The following is a 10,996-nucleotide window of genomic DNA, read 5'->3' as shown; positions in this document are numbered from 1 at the left end:
CTGTGTTCCAGGCTAATGTCACAGTTGCAAAGGGGAGCTGGTTTGGTGGCTCAGGCCTGTCATCCCAGCACTTTGGGAGGCCGAGACAGGCGGATCGCCTAAGGTCAGAGTTCGAGACCAGCTTGGCAAATACGCAAGAAGCATGCCTGGCAACATGGCAAAACCCCATCTCTAATAAAAATACAAAAATTATCCGGGGGTGGTGGCGGGCACCTGTAATCCCAGCTACTTGGGAGGCTGAGGCAGGAGAATCGCTTGAACCCGGGAGGCGGAGGTTGCAGTGAGCCAAGATCTCGCCACTGCACTCCAGCCTGCGTGACAGAGCAAGAATCTGTCTCAAAAAAAAAAAGTGCAAAGGGAGGCCAGTTCAGTGCCTCAGGCCTGTAATCCCAGCACTTTGGGAGGCTGAGGTGGGAGGATGGCTTGAGCCCAGGAGTTCCAGACAAGCCTGGGCAACTGAGATAGTGAGACCCAGTCTCTACCAAAGGAAAAAAAGAAATTAGCCAGGCATGGTGGTGCACACCTGTGGTCCCAGATACTCGGGAGGCTGAGGCAGGAGGACTGCTTGAGCCCAAGAGGTTTAGACTGCAGTGAGCTGAGATGGTGCCACTGCACTCCAGCCTGGGTTGACAGAGCAGGACCCTGTCTCAAAACAAAACAAGTGCAAAGGCCCTGAGGCAGGAACAAGTGTGGACCAAGGAGCAATTTGAGCAGAGTGGGGCTGGGGAGAGGGAGCAAAGATGTAGCTGGGGCTCAGGTAGGGGGCCTGACCACACGGGGGCTAGGGGGCCTCAGCTCAAGCTGTCCTCCTTCCCCAAACCCTGGCACTTCAGTTTCCCCATCAGCCCAGAACAAGGACTGGACCTCACTCTGGAAGGGCCTGGCAGCCTCCTTACAGCACATTCCAGACGCTGCTGCCCACGCCTGCCTGGGCGCACTGATGCCACCGGCTGGGAATGTTTTCGACAGCAGCACCCTCCCTCACCTGCCTCAGTCCACCTCAGGGTGCCCCAGCGGGCTGTGACCTCAGACCTCACTGCTGGGGTCACCTGCCTGGCCCTGAATCAGCTGGGCCTGGTATGCCAAGACCTACAGACACCCCCTGCACCCCTGCAGGCGGGCAGAGCCAGAAACCTGGTTGGAAACCGACTTGTGAACTATTTCACCATTCCTTATGCGTTAGTCTTTTCTTCTATTTGATGAGATCCCAGCACTTTGGGAGGCCGAGGCTGGCGGATCACGTGAGGTCAGGAGTTTGAGACCAGCCTGGCCAACGTGGTGAAACCCCGTCTCTACTAAACATACAAAAATTAGCCGGGCGTGGTGGCCTGTGCCTGTAATCCCAGCTACTCAGGAGGCCAAGGCAGGAAAATCACTTGAACGTGAGAGGTGGAGGTTGCAGTGAGCCGAGATCGCACCACTGCACTCCAGCCTTGGGCAATGTAGCCAAACCCCATCTCTACAAATAATTACAAAAAAATTTTGTTGGCTGTGGTGGCGCCTGCCTGTGGCCTCAGCTACTTGGGAGGCTGAGGTGGGAAGATGTAGAATTGCTTGAGCCGGGAGGCAGAGGTTGCAGTGATCTGTGATTGAGCCACTGCACTCCAGCCTGGGCAACACAGCGAGACCATGTCTCAAAAAAAAAAAAAAGAAAAAAAGAACTTAATCTGGGTTTTGGAATAAGATAACAGTTTCTGAAACAGGTCATTGCCCAAATTGCAGCCTCGCAACTCTGTAGCCGCCGTCACCCCCCAGCCCCACCATTTATTGTAACTACATCTGTCTCCACCACTCCTGTATTAAATAAATACAATATTGGCTGGGCATGGTGGCTCATGCCTGTAATCCCAGCACTTTGGGAGGCTGAGGCTGGCGGATCCCCTGAGTTCAGGAGTTCGAGACCGGCCTTGGCCAACGTGGTGAAACCCTGTCTCTACTAAAAATTCAAAAATTAGCCGGACGTGGTAGTGGGTGCCTGTAATCCCAGCTACTCGGGAGGCTGAGGTAGGAGAAATGCTTGAATCCAAGAGACGGAGGTTGCAGTGAGCTGAGATCTCGCCGCTGCACTCCAGCCTGAACAACAGAGCGAGACTCCATCTTAAAAATAAATTAATAAATACAACACTAATTATTTTTCTTGCTTAAGTTTTACAGAGAGACTTAATATCACCATCAAAAGTGGGAAACCATGTCTGGTCTGGCCGGGCGTGGTGGCTCACGCCTGTCATCCCAGCACTACGGGAGGCCGAGGCGGGCGGATCCCCTGAGGCCAGGAGCTGGAGACCAGCCTGGCTAACATAGTGAAACCCTCATCTCGAACAAAAATACAAAAATTAGCCAGGCGTGGTGGGCGCCTGTAATCCCAGCTACTCAGGAGGCTGAGGCAGAAAAATCCCTTGAAGCTGGGAGGCAGAGGTTGCGAGGAGCCGAGATCACGCCACTGCCCTCCAGCCTGGGCGACAGAGTGAGACCCTAACAACAAAACAAAACAAAGCCCAACCAAGCAAACCCCACAAAGTCGAGAATCGCTAGATGGAAGGGGATGGCCCAGGTCCCTGGAGTTGCTGTGACAAATTACGACAAACTTGGTGCCTTAAAGCAATGTTCATTTTCATTTCTGGAAATGAAAAGTCCAAAATCAGCACCACGGGCTGAAGTCAAGGTGTGTGGAGGCCTCACTCCCTCCACAGGCCCCGGGGCTCCTTCCTGCCTCTCCCAGCTTTTGAAGGCTCCAGACGTGCTTGGCCTGTGGCCGCATCGCTCCCATCTCCGTCTCTGTGGTCGCACTGCAGCCTCCTCGTCTGCCTGTGTGAAATCTCCTCCTGTCTCTCTATTGTGACTGCGTTTGGGACGCCCCAGGACAATCTTCTCCATGTCGTTCAGATCTTCATGGCGTTAATATATTGAGACTGTTTTTCCAAAGAAGGCAAATGTCACAGGTTCTGGGGATCAGGGTGGGGACTTACCTTTGGGCCAACCACAGAGGCTACAAAGAGGAAGAGACCACTGAATACAGTGTGAGCCAGCCCAGCCCTGATGGGTGTTTGTTGTTGTTGTTTGAGACGGAGTCTCGCTCTGTCGCCCAGGCTGGAGGGCAGTGGCGTGATCTCGGCTCATTGCAACCTCCGCCTCCTGGGTTCAGGAGATTCTCCTGCCTCAGCTTCCCGAGTAGCTGGGATTACAGGCATGAAAAGGAGCAAGGTTCTGCCCCAGCCACAGCGTGGGTGCACCTTGAGGACGTCACACTCAGTGAGAGACGCCAGACACAGAAGGACACACAGCATGGGATCCCCTTTATATGAAATGTCCACAACAGGCCCATCCACAGAGGCAGGGAGGGGATGTGTGGGTGCCGGGGGCTGGCAGAGGGGATGAGGAAGGACAGCCGATGGGGCTTCTTCTTGCGGTGATGGAATTTTCTAGAACTAGACAGTGGTGGTGGTTGCACAACTCTGCGAGGTACTAAAATCACTGAACTGGCTGGGTGCAGTGGCTGACACCTGTAATCCCAGCACTTTGGGAGGCAGAAGCAGGTAGATCACGAGGTCAGGAGTTTGAGACCAGCATGGCCAACATGGTAAAACCCCGTCTCTACTAAAAATACAAAAATTAGCTGGGCGTGGTGGCAGGTGCCTGTAATCCCAGCTACTCGGAAGGCTGAGGCAGGAGAATCGCTTGAACCAGAGAGGCAGAGGTTGCAGTGAGCCGAGATCGCACCACTGCACTCCAGCCTGGGTGATAGAGCGAGACTCCGTCTCAAAACAATAATAAAAAAATAAAATCACTGAACTGTACCGTGTAAGTGGGTGAATTGTGTGGTGTAGAGTGGTTTCCCAGGTGTCATTAAAGAAACTCAGACGCCTGGGGTGGGGCCAGTCTCCCCGCTGTGGGTCCCATCCCCATCCTTTCTCACAGGGCCCTCAGATCACCCTTCCGCGGTGCGGGGACAGACACTCTAGGAAGGGAAGAGCTGGGCTTCTGCTGGCGGGAAGGCGGTGGACATTACTTCAGTGTCTGGTGCTGCGCCCTCTGCCCAGCGTGCTCTGGGGAGGGTCTCACTGTCTTCCCCCTCTTACTGGCCCATTTTACAGAGGCGGAACCAAAGCTTGGGGTGCTGGCCACAGGGCTTTAGTGTGGGAAGCCAGGCCAGGCTGGACCTCAGCCATGGGGACCCCTGGCCCTGAGACTGTGGCACCTGCCACACCCTCTGTGTGACCTGCCTAAGCCAGGAAGAGAGGGTCAGGAGATGCCTGAGCCACCAGGAAGGCATCCCGGCATCCAGCCGGACCGGTTATCCCTCCAGAGGGCTCCCCGGCAGGACAGGCGGGTCGCCATGTCTTCACCCTGGTGCCATTTAAAGGTGGGTGCCACCTGAGGCTGTGGCCGCAGGACCAAGACTGGGCTGCTGGGAGCTGTGCCCCCGCAGCGGAGGTCACTGCCCCTCTCAGGCCTCGATTTCCCCACTTGTCAATGCCTCCGCTTGGCTGTGGGTCTGTGAGGGTCACTGTGGTCACCTTTGGGTCCCAGGGCATGGGGCAGGCAGAGGAGGGGTGGGGGCCAGCCGCCTTGCTGGGTGGTTCCCCGTGGGGCCTGGGGTGTGGCTCTAAGGGAGGAGCAGGTGTGGGTGTGAACGGGGCCGCCCCATTCCTGCCGCCTCCGACGTGCCCCGCCATCAGGCTACTGACAGTTCTACGTGGCTATCCTCCCTCCTGCCCACCTACCTGCCCAAACACACGTCCCCAGCCGTCCCCTGCCCACCCACCCACTCGTTCCCACACCCTTGTGGGCCTGGCTTTCAGGAAACTACAATTTGCGGGGAGAGAAGCCCCGCCAGGGCATGCCCCGGAGCCTGGCTGGTCCCGCGGCTGACGCACGCGGCAGGACCTCCCGTGTCCATCTCTGTCCCCCAGCATCTGCGCCTCTGCCCGTCTCTGTGTCTCTCTCGTCTCCCCCTGTCATCTTCCCTGTGTCTCTTGACTGCCGCCGTCTCTCTGTCTCTGTCTCCCTCCGGGTCTCTGCGGCCCACGTCTCACATTCCCACCCCCGCAACTCGAGGTCCTAGCCCGCCCGGAGACTCGGCGGACTCACGGACACGCCCCGCAAGACAAACACGCGCGGAGGCCGAGCGCGGAGTCCCGAAAGGCCGCGCCCCTGTGCACCTGGCCCCCGCCCCCGGGACGTCCCATTGGCCGGCGCCCTGGCCTGGCCCCGCCCCAGTGGACCCAGCCCCCGCCCCCGAGGCACCCCATTGGCCGGCGTCCCCGCCCCAGCGAACCCGGCCCCGCCCCCGAGGCGCCCCATTGGCCCCGCCGCGCGAAGGCAGAGCCGCGGATACCCGGGAGCGACGAGCGCGCGGCGAACCGGGTGCCGGGTCATGCGCCGCCGCCTGTGGCTGGGCCTGGCCTGGCTGCTGCTGGCGCGGGCGCCGGACGCTGCGAGAACCCCGAGCGCGCCGCGGGGACCGCGCAGCTACCCGCACCTGGAAGGCGACGTGCGCTGGCGGCGCCTCTTTTCCTCCACTCACTTCTTCCTGCGCGTGGATCCCGGCGGCCGCGTGCAGGGCACCCGCTGGCGCCACGGCCAGGACAGTGAGTGCGGGGCGGCGGGGGCCTGGGGTGGGGGGGCTGCGGGTGACGGCAACGCGGCCGCCGTCATCACGGTGACCTGCGCCCGCGGGGGAATCCCGGAGGCTCCTCTGTGCAGCCTTGGCCTCAGTTTCCCCCGTCTGTGAGATGGGTGCAGCCCGCCTGGTGGGAGGGTTGGACTGTTAAAGCGAAGGCTGCAGCGGGGGACCCGGCTCAGGGGCAGAGAAGCGTCCGTGTGGAACAACCCTGTGGGTGGGGCCACCTATCTGCAGGTGGGAAACTGAAGCTCCAGAGGGGCTGGGGCAGGCCTAGCTGCATGGTGGAAGGGGGTGGGGTTGACCTTCGGACTCCTGACATCACAGAATCCAGTCAGGGCTGCCTGAGTCGGGGCCCCCTCTGCTTCTTCCCAGACACCCCATCTGGCAGGTGAGGACAAGTAGGCACACAGAAGGGATGGGACCTGCCCCAGGGTCACACTGACAGGGGTGGCGGAGCTGGGTCCCCACAGGGCCCAGGACCTCACGGAGCAGGCGTCTCTGTCCCCAGGGCCTGCCCAGCACACGGTAGGCCCTCAGTGTTTGTGGAATGTCAGGAGCAAGAGGAGAGGCTGGGCACAGCAAGAGATGTGGGTACCTGGATGCCAGGGGAGTCGGTGTCCCCGCCGGGCAGGGGGCGCTGGGAAGGGGGCCTGGGTCCACTGGCTGCCGCCTGAATCACCACCATTAGGGCAGGTAATCACTCCCTGCCCTTCCCAGCGCTTTCATCTGGGCGCCAAGGCCCTCATTAGGCCGCACGCGACGAGGGCGGACGGGGGACTGGATGTGCTGGTCCATCCGTGGCCAGCATGGCCAGGCGGGGTGGCCTCAGGCCGGGGCAGAGGCCTGGCTCCGCTGCCTGACCTGGGACAGTTTCCGCCTCTCTCTGAGCCTTGGTTTCCCCTGCTGGACGGTGATGGGGGTGAGGGCTAACTGAGGGCTCTCCTGCCCTTCGTGCATTCGCTGGTCACTCATCAGACACCTTGTGGGTGCTGTGCTCGGCACGGGGGACCCAGTGGTGACAGAGACGCCCACCCTCCTGGGGCTCCCAGAGCAGAGGCGCGCAGCAGTTAGACATGTGAACAAGGGCGCAGGTGGGTGCACAGAACAGTGAACGGTTGGCTGGGTGCGGTGGCTCATGTCTGTAATCCCAGCACTTTGGGAGGCTGAGGCCGGTGGATCACGAGGTCAGGAGATAGAGACTATCCTGGCTAACAGGGTGAAACCCCGTCTCTACTAAAAATACAAAAATTAGCCGGGCATGGTGGTGGTCGCCTGTAGTCCCAGCTACTCGGGAGGCTGAGGCAGGAGAATGGCGTGAACCCAGGAGGCGGAGCTTGCAGTGAGCCGAGATCGCGCCACTGCACTCCAGCCCGGGCGACAGAGCGAGACTCCGTCTCAAAAAAACAAACAAACAAAAAAAAGAACAGTGAATGGCGTGAACAAGGGTGCAGGTGGGTGTGCAGAACAGTGAACAGTGGTGTTGGGAGGTGCCTTGCCAGGGGAGGGGAGACGCAGGGTGAGGAAGGGGCCAGGGGAGATGGTGACACAGATGTCCCAGAACAACCGCCTCAAAGACGTTCCTGTGTATCCTGGAAGGTCGGGCCGAGAGGCTGCCCCGAGAAGCTTTCACTGTGGCAGGGAGCTGGCCGGGCACCTGGGGAACTGTGCACCCGGCTGAGGAAGCGGCAGGCACCCAGGCCGGGCTGAGCGAGTGTGGGTGAGGAGTGGCGGCTGGGCCCAGGGTCCTTGCTGGACAAGACACTTCGGCTCAGGGTGGGGCAGGGCTCCCCCAGGGCCATCCACAGACGATGGCGTCCAAATCTGGCTCTGCCACTCCCGGGCCTCAACTGGCCCCTCTGCGACGTGGGCTGCTGAGCGGGCTTGGTAAGACAGCTGGCATACAGTCAGTGCTCAAGCATGTCTGTGGTGTCCCATAAACCGCCGGCATCCCACTCCAGGCCACTGCCAGGCCGGCCTCCAGTCCAGAGACCCAGTGACTGCGCGTGGGCCGGGCAGCTGAGCCGTGAGGGCCGGGGCTGGGGCTCCCTGGGGTGGTGTGAGCCGTGAGGGCCGGGGCTGGGGCTCCCTGGGGTGGTGTGAGCCGTGAGGGCCGGGGCTGGGGCTCCCTGGGGTGCTGCTGGTCACTGGCTCATTGACCGTTATCAGCAGTCCGGGCGGGCCCTGCCCCCTCTGACTCCTACATCCCAGGAACCCTCTCCCAACCTTCCTCGTGGTGTTCCTGCCCCCCCTGGCGTCCCTCTGGGTGTGTGGGAGCCCCCCCCCAACACACACACACAGATGCTGCTCTTGGGCTGAGCTGCAGGGACAGCGCTGACCTGGCCTGATAGGCCCTCCCACGGGGTCCTCATCCATCTCTGCACTCCCCCGGCTCGTGGGGGCCGTCCTGCTTCCTGTTCCCTCCGCCTGCTCCTCGCTCCTCCCTCATGTGCTAGGGGTGCTCCTGGTGTCAGTCACGGCCCTGGGGGATCCTGAGTGTCCATTGTGGTCCCGGGGGAGTCCTGGTGTCCGTTGTGGTCCTGGGGGGGTCCTGGTGTCTGTCGTGGTCGGGTGGGGACTCGTGGTCCTGGGGGGTCCTGGTGTCCGTCGTGGTCCTGGGGGGGCTCCTGGTGTCTGTCGTGGTCCTGGGGGCCCTGCACGAAGCACAGTGGACAGCAGCGGTGCTGGGGGTGAGCCAGTGCCAGCGTGAGCGGCTGTGAGCCAGCAAGGCCCTCCCCCGACTCCCACCTGCCCCAGGCATCCTGGAGATCCGCTCTGTACACGTGGGCGTCGTGGTCATCAAAGCAGTGTCCTCGGGCTTCTACGTGGCCATGAACCGCCGGGGCCGCCTCTACGGGTCGGTGAGTGCCGGGCAGGGCAGGGCGGCGCGGGCAGGGTGGGGAGGGTGGGCCGGCCTCACCCCCGCCTGCAGCGACTCTACACTGTGGACTGCAGGTTCCGGGAGCGCATCGAAGAGAACGGCCACAACACCTACGCCTCACAGCGCTGGCGCCGCCACGGCCAGCCCATGTTCCTGGCACTGGACAGGAGGGGGGGGCCCCGGCCAGGCGGCCAGACGCGGCGGTACCACCTGTCCGCCCACTTCCTGCCCATCCTGGTCTCCTGAGGCCCAGAGAGGCCGGCGGCTCCCCAAGGTGCCTGGGCTGGTGGCGAGGGGCCCAGCCATGCCTGTTCTTCCCCTCGCTGGCTCCGTAAGCGCTGAGTGCCCACTGTGTGCGGGCGCTGTGGACACAGCACAGGAGCCCCCCGGGGGGGTCCCAGCCTGAGGGGGCAGCGGCCACCAAGCAGGTCCAATCCTGAGTTGGGGACCTTAAGGACCCAACAGGGCGCCTCTCGGGCTGAAGGACGCAGACGTCGAAAGGTCGAGGGGGGATGTCCCATGCAGGGCCCGGCAGAGGCAGGGGCTCAGGGTAGGTAGCACGTCAGGGGGGCAGGGCAGGAGGGGAGGGGAGGGGAGGGAGGGGAGGGAGGGGAGGGGAGGGGCCGGGGAGACAGTGACAGACGCCGCAGAACACCAGCCTCGAAGCCGGTCCTGTCCCGGGAATCTGCAAATACAACGCCTTGCGAGGACAAAGGCACTGCAGGTGGGACGGAGATGGGGGAGCATCCGGGGTGGGGGGTCCAGGGCCCCAGTGTCCTCGCAGGGCCCTCACGACAGGAGGCAGGAGGGTGAGAGCCAGAGAGAGATGGGGATGGGCTGCGCCGTGGCCGTGAAGGGGAGGAAGGGCCCTAAGCTGAGGGATATGGGTGCCTCCAGATGCTGAGGAAGGCGGGAAACGGTTCCCCACTGCAGCCCCGGGGGAGACCGGCCCTGCCCCTGCCTTGGTATTAGCCCAGGGGGACCCAGTTTGGACTCTGGCCTCCAGAACCGCCAGAAAATAAATGTTTTAAGCCATTGAGTTTGTGGTCCTTCGTTATAGTGACGTGGGAAATATGCATACGGTGTCTGAAACTGTTTTCAGGACAAAATAAGCCTCAGATCCCCCGGGGATGGGCAGAGGCCGACACCTCCATGTTCCTCGGATCCCCCAGGAAGGGCGGAGGCTGAGAGCAGGAGCCGGGCTGGGTGCAGGGCAGGCCTGGGGGCTTCATGCTGCTGTCCTGTGGGACGGGGAAAGGGCTGGCCGTCGGCGTGGGGTCGCCCCCACCTGTGCCCAGCGCCCTCCTGACATCCTGACTCCGCTGGGACTTCTGCCTGCAGCCCTGGGAGTCAAACTCCAGCCTCTCAGAGAAAAGGTCACAGCCAAGAGCCCAGGTACACCCCAGCCCCGCAGCCTCGATCCAGGCAGTGACACCCTGGGCCCGTCTCCCCTTCTGTACATGGGGTGACAGCACCATCGCCCTGGTGAAGGGGACAGTCTCCGGGGACGGCCAGGGCTCCATTCCCAGCCGCCGCCTTCCACACAAATCTGGGAAAACTGGGCCGAGGCACTTGCTGGGAGGTGCTGAGCAGCCTGACAGGGAAAACCCCTCTGGGAAGGGACGGTCGTGCCTGGCCCGAGAGCCTCTGCTCACCCTGCAGAGAGAAGCGAGCCCCACCCCAGGGGACACCAGGCGGCCTCTGGGCACAGCTTTGGCTGGCGTGGAGTGGGTGGAGGCCAGGGCTGCGCCCAGGATGTCCCCAGGTGAGCAGTGTGAGGGGAGATCAGCCCACGTTGGCCAGTCAGAGGGCGTCGCCACTTGAGTTGTCACTGGGAGCTGCACAGGTCACCACGGCTGAAATAAAACTTGCTGGCACCCCACGCAGGAACATAACATGTGCCTCAAACAAACAGGTCAGCAGGCCGGGCGTGGTGGCTCATGCCTGTAATCCCAGCACTTTGGGAGGCCAAGGGTGGTGGATCACAAGGTCAGGAGATCAAGACCATCCTGGCTAACATGGTGAAACACCGTGTCTACTAAAAATACAAAAAATTAGCCGGGTGTGGTGGTGGGCGCCTGTAATTCCAGCTACTTGAGAGGCTGAGGCAGGGAATCGCTTGAACCCGGAAGGCGGAGGTTGCAGTGAGCTGATTGTGCCACTGCACTCCAGCCTGGGCGACAGAGCGAGACTCCGTCTCAAAAAAAAAAAAAACAGGTCAGCAGTTGTTTCTTTGTTTCTAAAACAGAGCGTGGAAGGAGCATACAGCCCTGCACATCCCACGGCAGTGAAATCCCGGTTCACACAGAGGACTCAGCAGCTTAAGCAAGCCCAAACCTGGGGACCTCCGGTGTCCTCAGGCAGCGAGGTGGGGGCCTCCCAACAGAGGAGCGGCCTAGGGGCACAAAACCAGCGGCTCTCCAGGAAATCGCCAGCAGTGAAAATAAGACAACCCCAAACTGCCGCAAACTGTGCTTCCGCTTATGAAGCCCTCC

General features: G+C 61.5%; 1 protein-coding gene across 2 annotated transcripts; it reads left to right on the top strand.

The window, feature by feature from the left end:
• The first annotated feature begins 5,359 nt into the window (after window positions 1–5,359).
• On the top strand, window positions 5,360–9,655 carry FGF22 (fibroblast growth factor 22). Of its 2 annotated transcripts, none has more exons than XM_012503443.2 (3): window positions 5,360–5,588; window positions 8,378–8,481; window positions 8,576–9,655. In XM_012503443.2, exons 1-3 carry the CDS (start codon window positions 5,375–5,377, stop codon window positions 8,834–8,836), a joined length of 579 nt encoding a protein of 192 aa, XP_012358897.2. In that variant the 5' UTR covers window positions 5,360–5,374; the 3' UTR covers window positions 8,837–9,655. The 2 variants fall into 2 exon arrangements, with proteins under 2 accessions (XP_012358897.2, XP_003277020.2); XM_003276972.3 differs by having other exon boundaries at window positions 8,553–9,077.
• The last annotated feature ends 1,341 nt before the right edge of the window (window positions 9,656–10,996 follow it).

This window comes from Nomascus leucogenys, chromosome 18 (assembly GCF_006542625.1).
Source record: "Nomascus leucogenys isolate Asia chromosome 18, Asia_NLE_v1, whole genome shotgun sequence".
NCBI lineage: Eukaryota > Metazoa > Chordata > Mammalia > Primates > Hylobatidae > Nomascus > Nomascus leucogenys.
This window is presented reverse-complemented; position numbering and strand designations above follow the sequence as displayed.